The sequence below is a fragment of the Monopterus albus genome, unplaced genomic scaffold (assembly GCF_001952655.1).
Source record: "Monopterus albus unplaced genomic scaffold, M_albus_1.0 scaffold223.1, whole genome shotgun sequence".
NCBI lineage: Eukaryota > Metazoa > Chordata > Actinopteri > Synbranchiformes > Synbranchidae > Monopterus > Monopterus albus.
The window spans coordinates 467,935-480,257 of NW_018128103.1; the positions used below are offsets into that span (position 1 = coordinate 467,935).

The 12,323-nt window shown below is 40.2% G+C and overlaps 1 protein-coding gene across 1 annotated transcript in view; it reads left to right on the forward strand.

Annotated features, from left to right (window-relative positions):
• Positions 1–3,328, forward strand: part of sdr16c5a (short chain dehydrogenase/reductase family 16C, member 5a) — a 62,552-nt gene extending 59,224 nt beyond the window's left edge. The window contains exon 7 of the mRNA XM_020619607.1: positions 1,122–3,328. Within this exon, the coding sequence (XP_020475263.1) occupies positions 1,122–1,218 (97 nt within the window). The 3' untranslated portion in view covers positions 1,219–3,328. The remainder of the gene's footprint in view (positions 1–1,121) is intronic.
• Positions 3,329–12,323: the final 8,995 nt, after the last annotated feature.

Consider the following 12,323-nt stretch of genomic DNA (forward strand, 5'->3'; position numbering starts at 1 on the left):
GTTTGACCAATCATAGCACCGGATTCAGGGCTGATTGACAAATGTGTAGCTTTAATGTCATTTCAAGAAACAGTAGCTATGATCCTTAAATGGACAGAAATACTCTTGACCTTGCTTTTTTCCCTCTTGTTCCCCCTCACTCTGGCTGGTTGGATTCTCATCTGAGGACCATTCAGAAAGCAAATGAGTAAGCAGCCTCAGAATTAGCTTAGGGAATGTGCTCTTTCTGAGAACTGGGCCCGTGCCACCTGAGAACTATTGAGTTATACACGGCCGGCTTAAGCTATGTGGAGTGTGTGTGACAAAAAGTTACAACTGAGTTGACAGAGGGAGGAGTAAACTGTTTAGGAAGGCATTGCCCCTTTAGCTAAACATTAAAGTAAATTTATTACAGAATGGCCTCAAAAGAGGAAATTCTGCCATGTGGGTTTCCCAGTCAGAGTCCAGACCTCGACCCAGCAGAGATGCTGTAGAATGAACTCGTAGAGCCGTTCACACCAGGCATCCTGAGAGTACATCTGAGCTGAAACACATTTCTCCTGAACATTATGAAGGTTTCACCCACAGCTACAGGAAGAGCTGGTTTGAGGTTAATGCTGCCAAAAAGCTTCAACCAGTAATTAAATCCAAAGGTTCACTTAGTTTTTCCACTGTGTTTTATTAATGGGTACAATATGTTCGATATAGACATGAAAGACTATAATTGTTTGTGTGATAGAAGATTTGGACATTTCCAGTTGAGGTGTTTAGTAAATTTGCTCCTTTAAGTGAATCAGTTGAAATGCTGGTGACAGAGCAAGGTAAATTTGGATGTCATTTGCATAATCGTTATGTGTGATTTGATTGTTTTGAATAATTAGACAATGGATTTACGTACAATTTAAAAAATGCTTAAGACTTTAGGCTTGAGGGATTTCTTAGGTAATGTTAGGTTACCAGGACACAACGTTACTAAATGAAACAGAGCAGTCCATATATTAGAGATGCTGTACGGGTCACATCTTATTACAGTGCAAATAAGACTATAGCTCAATACTAAACCTTGTTTAATCTCTCACTTGCATCTAAACTTGTTTTTAAATCTAAGCCCAACTCATGTTTTGGTGTGTTTCTCTCTGCAGCATCCTCCCTACGAAACAGGGCGTTCTGATGGGCCACTATGTGGGAGCCTTCAACTTCATGGACACGTTCAAGGGACGCACCAAAAAACAGGAGTGAGAGAGGAGAGTAAGAAGTGAAGGATGACTGAAATTTTTATCTCTTTTAACCAACTGTAGCCCTAATATTCCTAGTGTTCTGGACCAATAGTACAGAGAAGTGCAGAGAAGAGTAGTTGCAAAGGTTGTATGGAATGCAAACTGAATGCATATAATTAATGGCTATTTATGTCTCTATATCTTGCGCTGTATAAAACATGGTTTAAATATTAATATCCTTAATGCATCCTTAATTAGCTTTAGTGAAATTAAAAGTGATCATTTCAATGTGATTTAAATGTTCTCACAGATTAGCAGGTCATAGAAGGACCCCTCCTGATGGATTATGGATGTTTTAAAGTTTCATGCAAGCCTTTAAAAGGCCCTCTTAAATTCAGCCAGCCATTGTTCTTGACCACTACTAGATGTTGAGGACCATTTCCAGCGATGTGATGATGTATCATAGCCAAAACAATCTCCCAATGTTTAGGAGGGGACATGTTACAAAGTGGAAAACTAACTGTTCTTCTGCTTCAAAGACTGGGATAGGTCACATCGCATAGGTGTCATGAGTAAGCAAGTTTCTTTTGTGCATGACTGCAGTAAAATAATACAGTCAACTAATGCTGACAACTGTAGACCAGGCTCATTATTTTTAGTTTAATTAAAAATATGAGACAAATACATGCATTAATAAGAAGCAACCTTCATATGAGTAGAAACACCTGCCTTTGCTACAACACAACCCTGTTTACTCTTAAAAAAAGTTATTTTTAGAACAACAATTTGAAAATGGCACTTATACTGCTATTAAGAGTTCAGACATTCCCTTATACTGTCATATTAACACTGTTGTGAATGCTAACATCATTATCATTTACTGTATCTGAGGTTTTTGGGCCCACCTTTGTTTGAGTTGTGTTGCTAATCTGGCTCAGTGTTTTATGGTCTTAATCATTTCATATTAAATGTCCATCACCATGGTCAAGAGCTCATTCTCAGGAACTGTGAACCCCAGTGAAAGGGTTTCTTAGATACTGTATCTGATATCTCATCTTGTAAAGTTTGGCCAGTCTACACCATTCAACATTTCAGCTGACCTCCAACTGAACACGAAGGGAATCTTCACCTTGTGTTCATAAAAAGCAAATATGCACTACTGCTAGCTAGGATTTTCACAGTAATTAGCTAGCACTGTACTAGCTAGCAGCGTATCGACATGCTACAGCTCACCAATGTGTGAGTGGAGACCCCTGCACTTCTCTTTTTCCTTCTGTATAGTTATGAATTTAAGTTGGAAAACCTGGAGATAAGCACTCATCATTTCATACAAAAGCATATTCACCCTCAGCTTGCTCACATTTGTATATCCTCGTGTTTTGCATTGAATGCTGGCATGAAATGATGCCAGAATTCTCATTGCATAAATTCGAACATACAGCATCTGAACACAGTTTGTCTCTGTGCCTCAAACTGAGAGATGTGGCAAATGTCAGACAGAAATAGTAGAAAGCTCATTACCCAGTGCTAATCTGAAAATCTTCTAATCTCTTTAATCTGTGGTTGACCTCCACCACTCACAGCTGTGCTTTAACATTATAATAATGTGTATCTGACTGCAGTTTACATGTCACTTTGTTAGGAAAGCTGTAGAGAGTGTCTGTATCTTTGTACATTTCTGAGGACCTTCAGCAGGCAGATGAAAAATGCTCACTTCCTGTGGATGAAAATATTTTCAAAATTCAGTTTTCTTTTTTAAATAGTAGCCATTTATGGCACTTATATCTTCATTTTCACATGGATTGTAATTATCAGATGCAGCCTTCACAAACGAGGATATTATAATGTTTCTGGGTACATATCAGATTCTTTTAATTTAAGAACATGTCATTAATATGCTATATGTAGTTTATACCTGCCATTACATGAGTGTATGCTATTTGTACAAGTTGCTGATACATCTATACCAAATGGACTGTGGTTGACTATACACCTGTTGCCTTAAGCATGCAAAGGACATGAGGAACATAACAGAAATGGACAAAAATATGTCAGACATGTCAAGATTGTTCTAAGTGTCTTTAAATGTCCATTACCTGGAAGTTTGATTTTGAATATTCTGATTATTAAATTTTCCTATTTCAAGTGTTTGTTTCTGCACCTTCTTTGTATCATTCTCAGTATTATGACAGAAGGCAATCACCTTACATTTCCCATATAATAACTCTCCTTTTCAAAGTCCCATCACATTATCTGCCTGTGTTTGTGCTCATAATTAACCTGAGTGATTTAGGATTGTCACAGTAATAACTGGAATGTGATGATGTCTTTTTACATTGTTAATGCTACAAAAATAGTCTAAAGTAAGGACAACTAGTCAGCGATTAATGGTTGTCTTTTGATTTTCAGTATTCTGTACTGCCAGATCACAACAAAGCCACAGAAATGACTAATCTTTAAAAAGAAGTCATGGTGCATTGCACTTCCTGATCACACTCCCATCCACTCAGTTGCTCCCTCATACAGCAGCAGATTAGTTTTTAATCTGCTGCTGTTATTTTCCAATCTGACATCAAAGTATTTAAATGCATTTTAATAAAAATATAAAAGAAGAAATGAACTAAGAACATGATGGCAAAAGGAAATACACACTCTGTGATACTTCCAGATGTGAGTTTCAGTTGACATTCAGCCTCATGCAGTCTCGTGGCCTGTGAAGCTCTGGGAGAGCTATGGTTCACCCTGGTTTTAACAAGAACATAGCCTTCAAATAGCAGGTACCAGTGAGATATACCCTCATAAGTTTCATTAGTTTATACAGCTCAGTTTTTTAATGAGTTCAACATTTGGGATGTGAAGATCCACTGAACTCATGAACAAAAAAAACCATAGAATATATAGTAGCTATACAAATTTGATTTCTTTGAGCATTTAAGTGTATGAAATGTATTTCAAAGAACGCAAAGACTGGACTGAATCAAAAGTAAGAATGGCACTACAGAGGCCAGCGCTCTTTGGAGATGAGGGTCGAGGTGACTGCACAAGAGAAGCTCCGCCTCCTTTCTACCCACACACCTGTGGCTTGGCTTGTGTCGGGTCTGTTGCTGTGTCTCTGTGTGTGTCACTGTCAACTCCATGAAGAAGGCTTTTAGCCACAATGTGTTGTGTCAGCCAAGCTAGAGTTAGGACTTGTTTTATTTGTATATGTCCAGATTGCTGCCTTGGATTTTATTTTATTTGACTGATGTATTAACTGTATTACTCCTGGATGTGGTTGTTTTCTAAACGTAATGCAGATGGCTGACACACTGATAGTAAAACAGAACACATGAGAACAAAAAAAAGACATTGACACAAATGCACATAAGAAATAAAAAGACTACATGTGACATAATTAAAATAATAATAATAATAAGCTAAAACAAACTACAATGACAAATAAAATGATTGTTACTGTGATAATTCATGTGTTTCTTAGCTTTACTGTGCCAAATGGAAAAACAAAAGCTTTCACTTTTTACATCCTGCAGTGTTTTTGTCGCAGTTCACAGAGACTATGTGAGGGTGTGACTACACTGCACTGTCCAGTGATGCACTGGATGTGAAGGATAGCAGGACTCGTCTGCGGCCTACACTAGCTGAGTTGGCTTCTGACAGAGGTTCCTGGAACGTCTGCATCCAATCACAAACAGTAGTGACAGTTTGACAAGAGGGTTATAAGAGAAGTCCAGAAACAGCAGCTGGCCATGTTACAGAAATGCAGTAAGCACAAAGACCATGCTCAGCCTGAGACTGTACTGTCCCACACACACACACCAATGTACACAGGCTGTCTGTGATTGAAACATTACACAACATCATTTTGACAGCCTTTGTGTTTTGTCATCATGCCTGCACAGCATGGCTACTTATAAAGGATGAATAGAAAAATTATTTGGTGGCTTCAAAGCAATCAGGCAGAGAAAGACTGATCCACCAGGCTCCTCTTTCTGTATGTAAAGATAGAAGTTTCTCCCTGTTTATGTGTTATGCTGCTTTTATCACAACACTGTCTATTATTTCTTTAAAAAATGGACACTACACATTAACATTTTTTCCACTTGTTGACCTTTTATTTAATACAGCTAAGCCATCTGATCCACTTCCTATTTGTGCTTTAAGGAGTCCAGATTTACTGTTGGTTCCTCATTTGTCATATGACTGTCCTTAGAGTAGCAACAAACAGACTAACAGTTATTCTCAAGCTGCATCTTCTGCTGGCTACATGCTCTGTCCACAGCCTGTGCAAGGCGTCACAACACACAGTTGTGCAGCATGCTGTCAGAGCCAGTCTGCTCATAAGCACAACAGACCACATCTGTCCAGGATGTTCGGTACGGTCATCTCTTTCCGCAAGGTGTTTTTCCTTTATGACTTTAGTGCAGAGTTGCTCTTTGAATATTTGAGATTAATATAAAAAAGGCATTTTCCAAACATTGTATATAATGTTTTACTTCCAGTGTGACAGAATGGGGGTTTTATCTGGGCTGTGTCCCCCGCTGCAGATACAGTACCTCTGTGTTACCTCCATGGTGTCTCAGGTAAGATGCTAATGACACTTGGAAAGAGGAGTGCTCTTTCACGTCACAGGGGTCAGTCAGAAATCTGTGGCCCAGAGACAGCACTGATGTTGGCTGTGTCATTCATGCCTCACCATCAGCTGCTTGGCAAGTAAACTCCAATCATATTCATGTTTATAAACCAACACCTTTTGCTGTTACTCTGCTAATACCTTCTTCTAACACCATTCAGTGCTGCAGCTCACTCCACCATCACAAGCTCCTCATGTACTGAGCATATACGTATTGTTGCCTTTACCAAGATCTAATGGTTGATGTTCATTCAGAACAAAAGATCAATTCAAAGCTCAGTTAAAGTATCTAACCTTCAAGCCTTAACCCTTTCTAACTTGTTACCTGATCATTGATCTGAGTTCAGTGGGAGCTCTCCACAGCCCAGGAGAAAACTCTGCCTGCTGTACTAAGGTTGGGATAAAACAATTCCTCAAGAAAATTCCACTTGCTGGCTGCTGCACACACACAGTGCTACTGTAGCTGATGAATGTCACAGGAATGTTCATGAGCTGGCACAAATAAATTAGTGCCAGCAAACAGACAGTTGTACCAGTGTAGCTGTGGGACAATAACTGAATTTTACAAATTGACACATTTGTTCAAACTGGGAGAAAACAAAGTGAGCATCTTCTAGATAAAGACATTGGCCTCATCCTTGTTTGACTAGCTCAGTAAATTAATGGTGGTTTGTTGAGACAACAAATGAAAAAACTGCCAAACGCTGTTGCACAGACCTGTACTGCTCAAAGTGATGCAGCAACTGGGTCTGTGATCACCCGGGACAGCAGCAGAGAGTGACTCATGAATGGCATTGTGCAAAGAAAATGGAAAGCTATTAAACTGGTAATATGCCTCTGTAGTAGGTAGCTCAGAGCTAAAGTGTTCCTCAGCATGCAAACTCTACTGTGATCCTGCTGACTAAGAGCAGATGAAGAGGCCAGAGAAGTCTGGACTGCTACTGCCATCCTATGGCAAGAACAGGAGATGCCATACAGTCTCTAGTTAAGTATTTCTCTCATTCTGCTGTTCAGTCTGTGGGTAACATACACAGCATGGATGTATGTTTGGTGATTTCCACTGAAATAGCTTTTTTTTTTTTTACAATTCACTCCTTCAAAACAGTCGGCCCAGCAGCTGTGAGCAGCTTTTCACCGCCTTGACATGAAAGAACACCCCTTAAAAAGTCCTCAGTTGTTTACTCACTCAGACTCAGCTAGCAAACAGTCTATTTACAATTGGCTTTATAAGTTTACTTTCTATTTTAAAACCTGATCCATGTGAAAAAGGTATGAAACCACTTTGTCTGTGCAGCACAATATTTTATCTGACCAACAAAGGCCACAACTCAGCAATATTTAACTCAGGTCAAAATTAAATGAAGTTAAGGTGTGACATCTTCATGCTTTCCACAGTCTGCTAATAACTAACTAATTATTTCATTGCTGTGGCTGTGCTTCAAGGGGGTAGAGCAGCCATTCCGTAACTGGAAGGTCCGAGGCTCAGTTCCCGTGCTCCTCATGTTGAAGTGTCCTTGGGCAAGGCACTAAACCCCAAGTTGCCCATGATAGGCAGAGCAGTGCCCTGCAGGAACAGCGCTGCCATCAGTGTGTGTGAGTTGGTGCTGCAGATAGCTGCCTCAGTTCTGTACCGGAGACAAATTCATTGTGTGCGTAGCATACTTTAGAATAAAAATTATCATTACCATGGCGCCTGTCAGTGTGTGGGGTATATTAACCTTAATATTCAGTCCTTGAAGCTGATGGGTTAGAAGCAGGAAAAACAGCCAAACATAAGGAGCAACTTGGATAAGGGCCAACTGTGATGGTGAGATGACTGGGTCAGAGCATCTCCCACGCTGATAATCATTTTTAAACACTAAATAAACGTTACCCCTCCATGTCAGAGCTGCCCCATCACTAGCATCTTTTTTTATAAAGTTTGTGTAAAGTCTTGTATGTTATTTATTTACATTCTACTTCTTTATTGGTCTTCCTCTCCTTCTTCTTGGTCACAGGTGGATGCTCAGTATATTTATTTAAATATAATTTTTAAGTAAAAATGCCCATTTATTCCCCTTTAAGGTCATTTGTGCTTCCTTTTTGCTCCACTGTTATTTTGAGAAGCAGATAACAGGTTATTTTACAGACTAAGACTCTTCATAGACAACATTCAGTCATTATGTAAAAAGTGATGCAGTGGTATAGGATAAATTAATAATAATAATAAATTAAAAGAGTTCAGATTAGGTCAGGTCCAGCCCTGTACAACATCCACACTTCATCTCAACACAATGTGACTATTCGGTAACCATAACACAATATAATTGTACTCTATGTAATATTATGACATTTCACATTGAGGATTTTATCCTTTTCTGATATTACTTTAGTACTTTTGCTTAAGTAAACAGGTGAATGCACAATTTGAAATGCAGTAGTTGTCATGAACTTGGCATTCTGAAGATGTTGCTCAGCATTTACTGTGTGAACCATCATGTAAACGTATATGTATCTGTGACCAGCAGGTTCTTTCTTTAGTTTGTCACCTTTCTGTCTATGACCATGTGAACTCCAGTTATTCATAGGCAATGCAGTTTGGTTTTTAAGTCTTTGGTTATTTTGAGTTTTAGAGACAATTTTACAGCCTCAACAACATTGATAGATATTAATCAATACACAGTTGTTTAATATAATTGTTATTATCAAGAGTAAAAAATGAATCATTGATTAAACAAAGGAATTAGGGGTCAGGTGTAAAGGTCAGGGATTGGGAGGCTTGAAAGTACAGATGGATGGGAGGGAGGGAGGGAGCAGTAGTTTATCAGGGATTGGTAGGTCAGATGTAGTTTCACGCTGAGGGAGAGTGAGGACACAAAGTCACAGAGGGTCATTGACAGACCTCCGTGGTGGTGGAAACTAATGTTGGAGGAGGCAAAAGTTACTGAGTGAGAGGAGCTGAATGAGGCTGCAGAGATGTTCTAGGAAGCCTCAGAAGATTGAGGAAGGAGAGGCAGGACGTTGTCTGGGTTTTTGTACAGTCGGGTGACAGAGGAGTGTGAAGCAGGGCTTTGTCCAGGCTGAGATTGACTGGAGGCGTGGGTGGAACGAGCACTACCGATGTGCTGTTTTTAGTGCAGGAAGTTCTGTAGGGCTCAGGGGAAACTTTGCCCCCTGTCCCACACAGATCACTCTGAGGGGCTTTGGAAGCACCCTTCATAAAGTAACCACCCCAGGGCTACATGTATGTGTGAGGGCAGTAACAGTGAGTCAGTATTTGCAGCCAGGTCCTTCTGACTGGACCTTTCTTCTTGACTCTTGTGACCCTGTCAATACATGTGATGGCCAAGTGGGACATCGACCCACATGTGACTTGAACAGTCCTTAAGGTGCTAACGACTCCACACAGGTCAAACACCTGGGACTTGGCACCGGTCAGTCAGAGCTGAGGAAGCCTCTTGGATCAGAGGTAAAACGTCTTCAGAACCTTAAACACTTCTGGAAATAACCATGACCTGGGTGACTGAGAATCTCCACTTTCTCCATCATGTTTGCCTGTGCTCCCCTCTTTATTTAATAATAATAATCACAGGATAATCACCTTTATATGGCTAAGCATGTTACACACAAGGAATTTGTTTCCAGTTCAGAACCAAGGCAGCCATCTGTGGTGCCAACTCAAACAATTGTTCTAACCATTGGGGGCAACTTGGGGGTTCAGTGTCTTGGCCAAGGACACTTGGACATGTGGAATGCAGGCACCGAGATTCAATTATTTTAACTTTTAGTTAAAATCTTGTCTTGCAGTAGTAGTAGAAGTAGTATTAACAAATAATTATAGTAATTTTCAGTTGTCATAGAGACAGTCGGACTGTTTGCATGTCTTATCTTTGAGGCAGATACTGCCACTTTTCTAAAATGTTAGGGGGATCAGACCCTGAAAGCTTATTATGAGAGGTCAGTGACAGGGTCTCTCTCCCAGTCCCAGTTATCAATGAACATGCACCATTCGAGGGGAAAGCACACCATCCCCTCCTCTGGACTGGATCATTCTACTCTGTAGTATGAACACTTTGCCTGCTCACAGTGGCGTCAAGGCTCTCTGTTTCTATACCACTTAATCCCGATCTGTAGGATTTTATCTTACTATTTCCATTAAGGCTTTTGTTCTTGTGCAAGAACATGAGCTTCATGTCGCACACTGTGCCTGCTCACAGTGGCGTCAAGGTCAAGTAATCGTGGCTGTGCCTGCCTTAGGTTGTCCCAAGATTCTGCAGGGGGAACTTACCCGTCATAGGCGAACCAGTCTTCCATACTTGCCTGTTTATTTAACCCTGACTTTTAAAATTTGTTTTTTAACTTCTCTATTCATGTCATGTCAAAATGTGTCCTGTGTTCCTGCACACTATGCACTATGACACAAGTTTGGTCATTTAGTTTCTTAAAAAACCATATATACAGAATGTGTATTATGCTATAACATGACGTTGGGTTCACACTAGCACATGGACAGGGCTCATACTATGAGCCCTGAACCACAGCCACCCCCAAACAGTCTGAAACTATACTGTGGATTCAGGGATCAACTGGCAAAGAGGAAAGAAATGAAATGCCAAAATGTGGCCAACATGCAGAATCTCCAGCAGGGCTGGGACTGGCTCTACTAAAGAGTGATGATATACTTAGTTGTATTTTGTTTACATGTATTCTTTTAGTCCTGATGTGAGGATTTACTGCAGCTCCTGGTTGGTATAGGCCATGCTATGACAAACATTTGGCCATTTAGTTTCTTATAGGACCATATATATGTGTATCATGCTATAACATGACATTGGGTTCAGTGTTTTGTTAAGCACACTAACATATGGGCAAGACTCGTACTATGAGCCCTGAACCACAGCCACCCCCGAACAGTGTGAAACTATCAGGGATCCACTGGCAAAGAGGAAAGAAGTGAAATGCCAAAATGTGGCCAACATGCAGAATCTCCAGCAGGGCTGGGACTGGCTCTACTAAAGAGTGATGATGTACTTAGTTGTATTTTGTTTACATGTATTCTTTTAGTCCTGATGTGAGGATTTACTGCAGCTCCTGGTTGGTATAATTTATTATGAACATCAATCATACTTTTTATTATATAACATATAATTATTAGATCAGTTAGAGCAACTTCTACTACCACTGCTATGACATTTCTAACAGTACAACCCCGACTACTTTTTGGTAACAGCAGTGAAGTTCCCTCAGTTCCTCTCAGATTATTTTAGGTTTGTTTAGGCTACATTAATATTAGGCTAACTTAAGGTAGATCAGACTCATTTAGCTTAAGTTCATGTAAGTAAAGTCACATTAGGTTAGTCCTTGTTGGCACAGGTCAGGTTAGGAGACTGCACAGTGCTAACTGACTGCGTCTGTGCAGGTACTAAGGTCTTTCTGGATATTTGACTTGTCTTGACATCTGTCTGCTCACATTTGCCTTCTCCTGTTTATTCTATAACATATAATTATTAGACCAGTTAGAGCAACTTCTACTGCTATGACATTTCTAACAGTACAACCCCAACTACTTCACTTCATTGGTAATGGTAATTTAAATCCTTATTTCACAGTGTCTCTCCTCTTAGTCATCCAGATCATGGTTTGTACAGAACTGCTGGACTTACCAGGCTGTTTTTAGTTGGTTGCTAAGATCTTTTTATTAATTGTATCTTTTTATTTCCCTCCATTTTGTCCCCTATTTTTTTTTAGCTGCTCTCTTTTTTTTTTAACAACACGTGCACCTGATTGGGTTTCTTAAATATTTTGTCTAGTCTCCCAATTTTTAATTTAGGGTGGGTATCTATGTTGTGTTCTATCACTGTGTGAGTGACCTGCTGCAGTGAAAACTTCTCTGTTACCTGGTTGTTGTCTCTTGTCTGCCTCAGCCACTCCCCCTAGCGGCACCCTCTTCCACTCTGTCCCGTCCTCATCATTCCTCAGAACGACAGGAGAGGAGGCTTCTTTCTCCTTCCTCTCCCACTTCTCTTCTTTTTCTCTTCCTTTTCCTGTTTTTGTTTCTCCTTTTTCTCACTCTTTTTCATGTCTTTCTCATTTTCTTTCCTCCATTTTCAACTTGGCTCTCTTCTGTAATGCCTTTGGTCACCTCTCAGTTTTGAACTGTGCATCACAAACAAAAATATTGTTAGGATCGCTCGACACAATTGTGAGCGAGCAGAAATGAACAGACCCAGGTGGCTGGCTTCAGTGCAATAGGTGGGTTTATTACAGTGCTAAACAGGGGTGCAATAATTACATACAAAAAATAGACTGGGATGAATATCACCGGGTGATGACCAACAGTAGTGGAGGGGTTATTGTCCATGGAGTGATGTGGTTGGGCTGCAAGGGAAGGAGACACTCCTGGGCTGGTCAAGGTGGAGATCCGGTAGACTGAAGAAGTAACAGAGAGTGGAACGAATGAGGAGACTGTGCATCGACCTGTGAAAGTGGTTGGTGGAGCTGAGGAAGCCAAGGTCCAG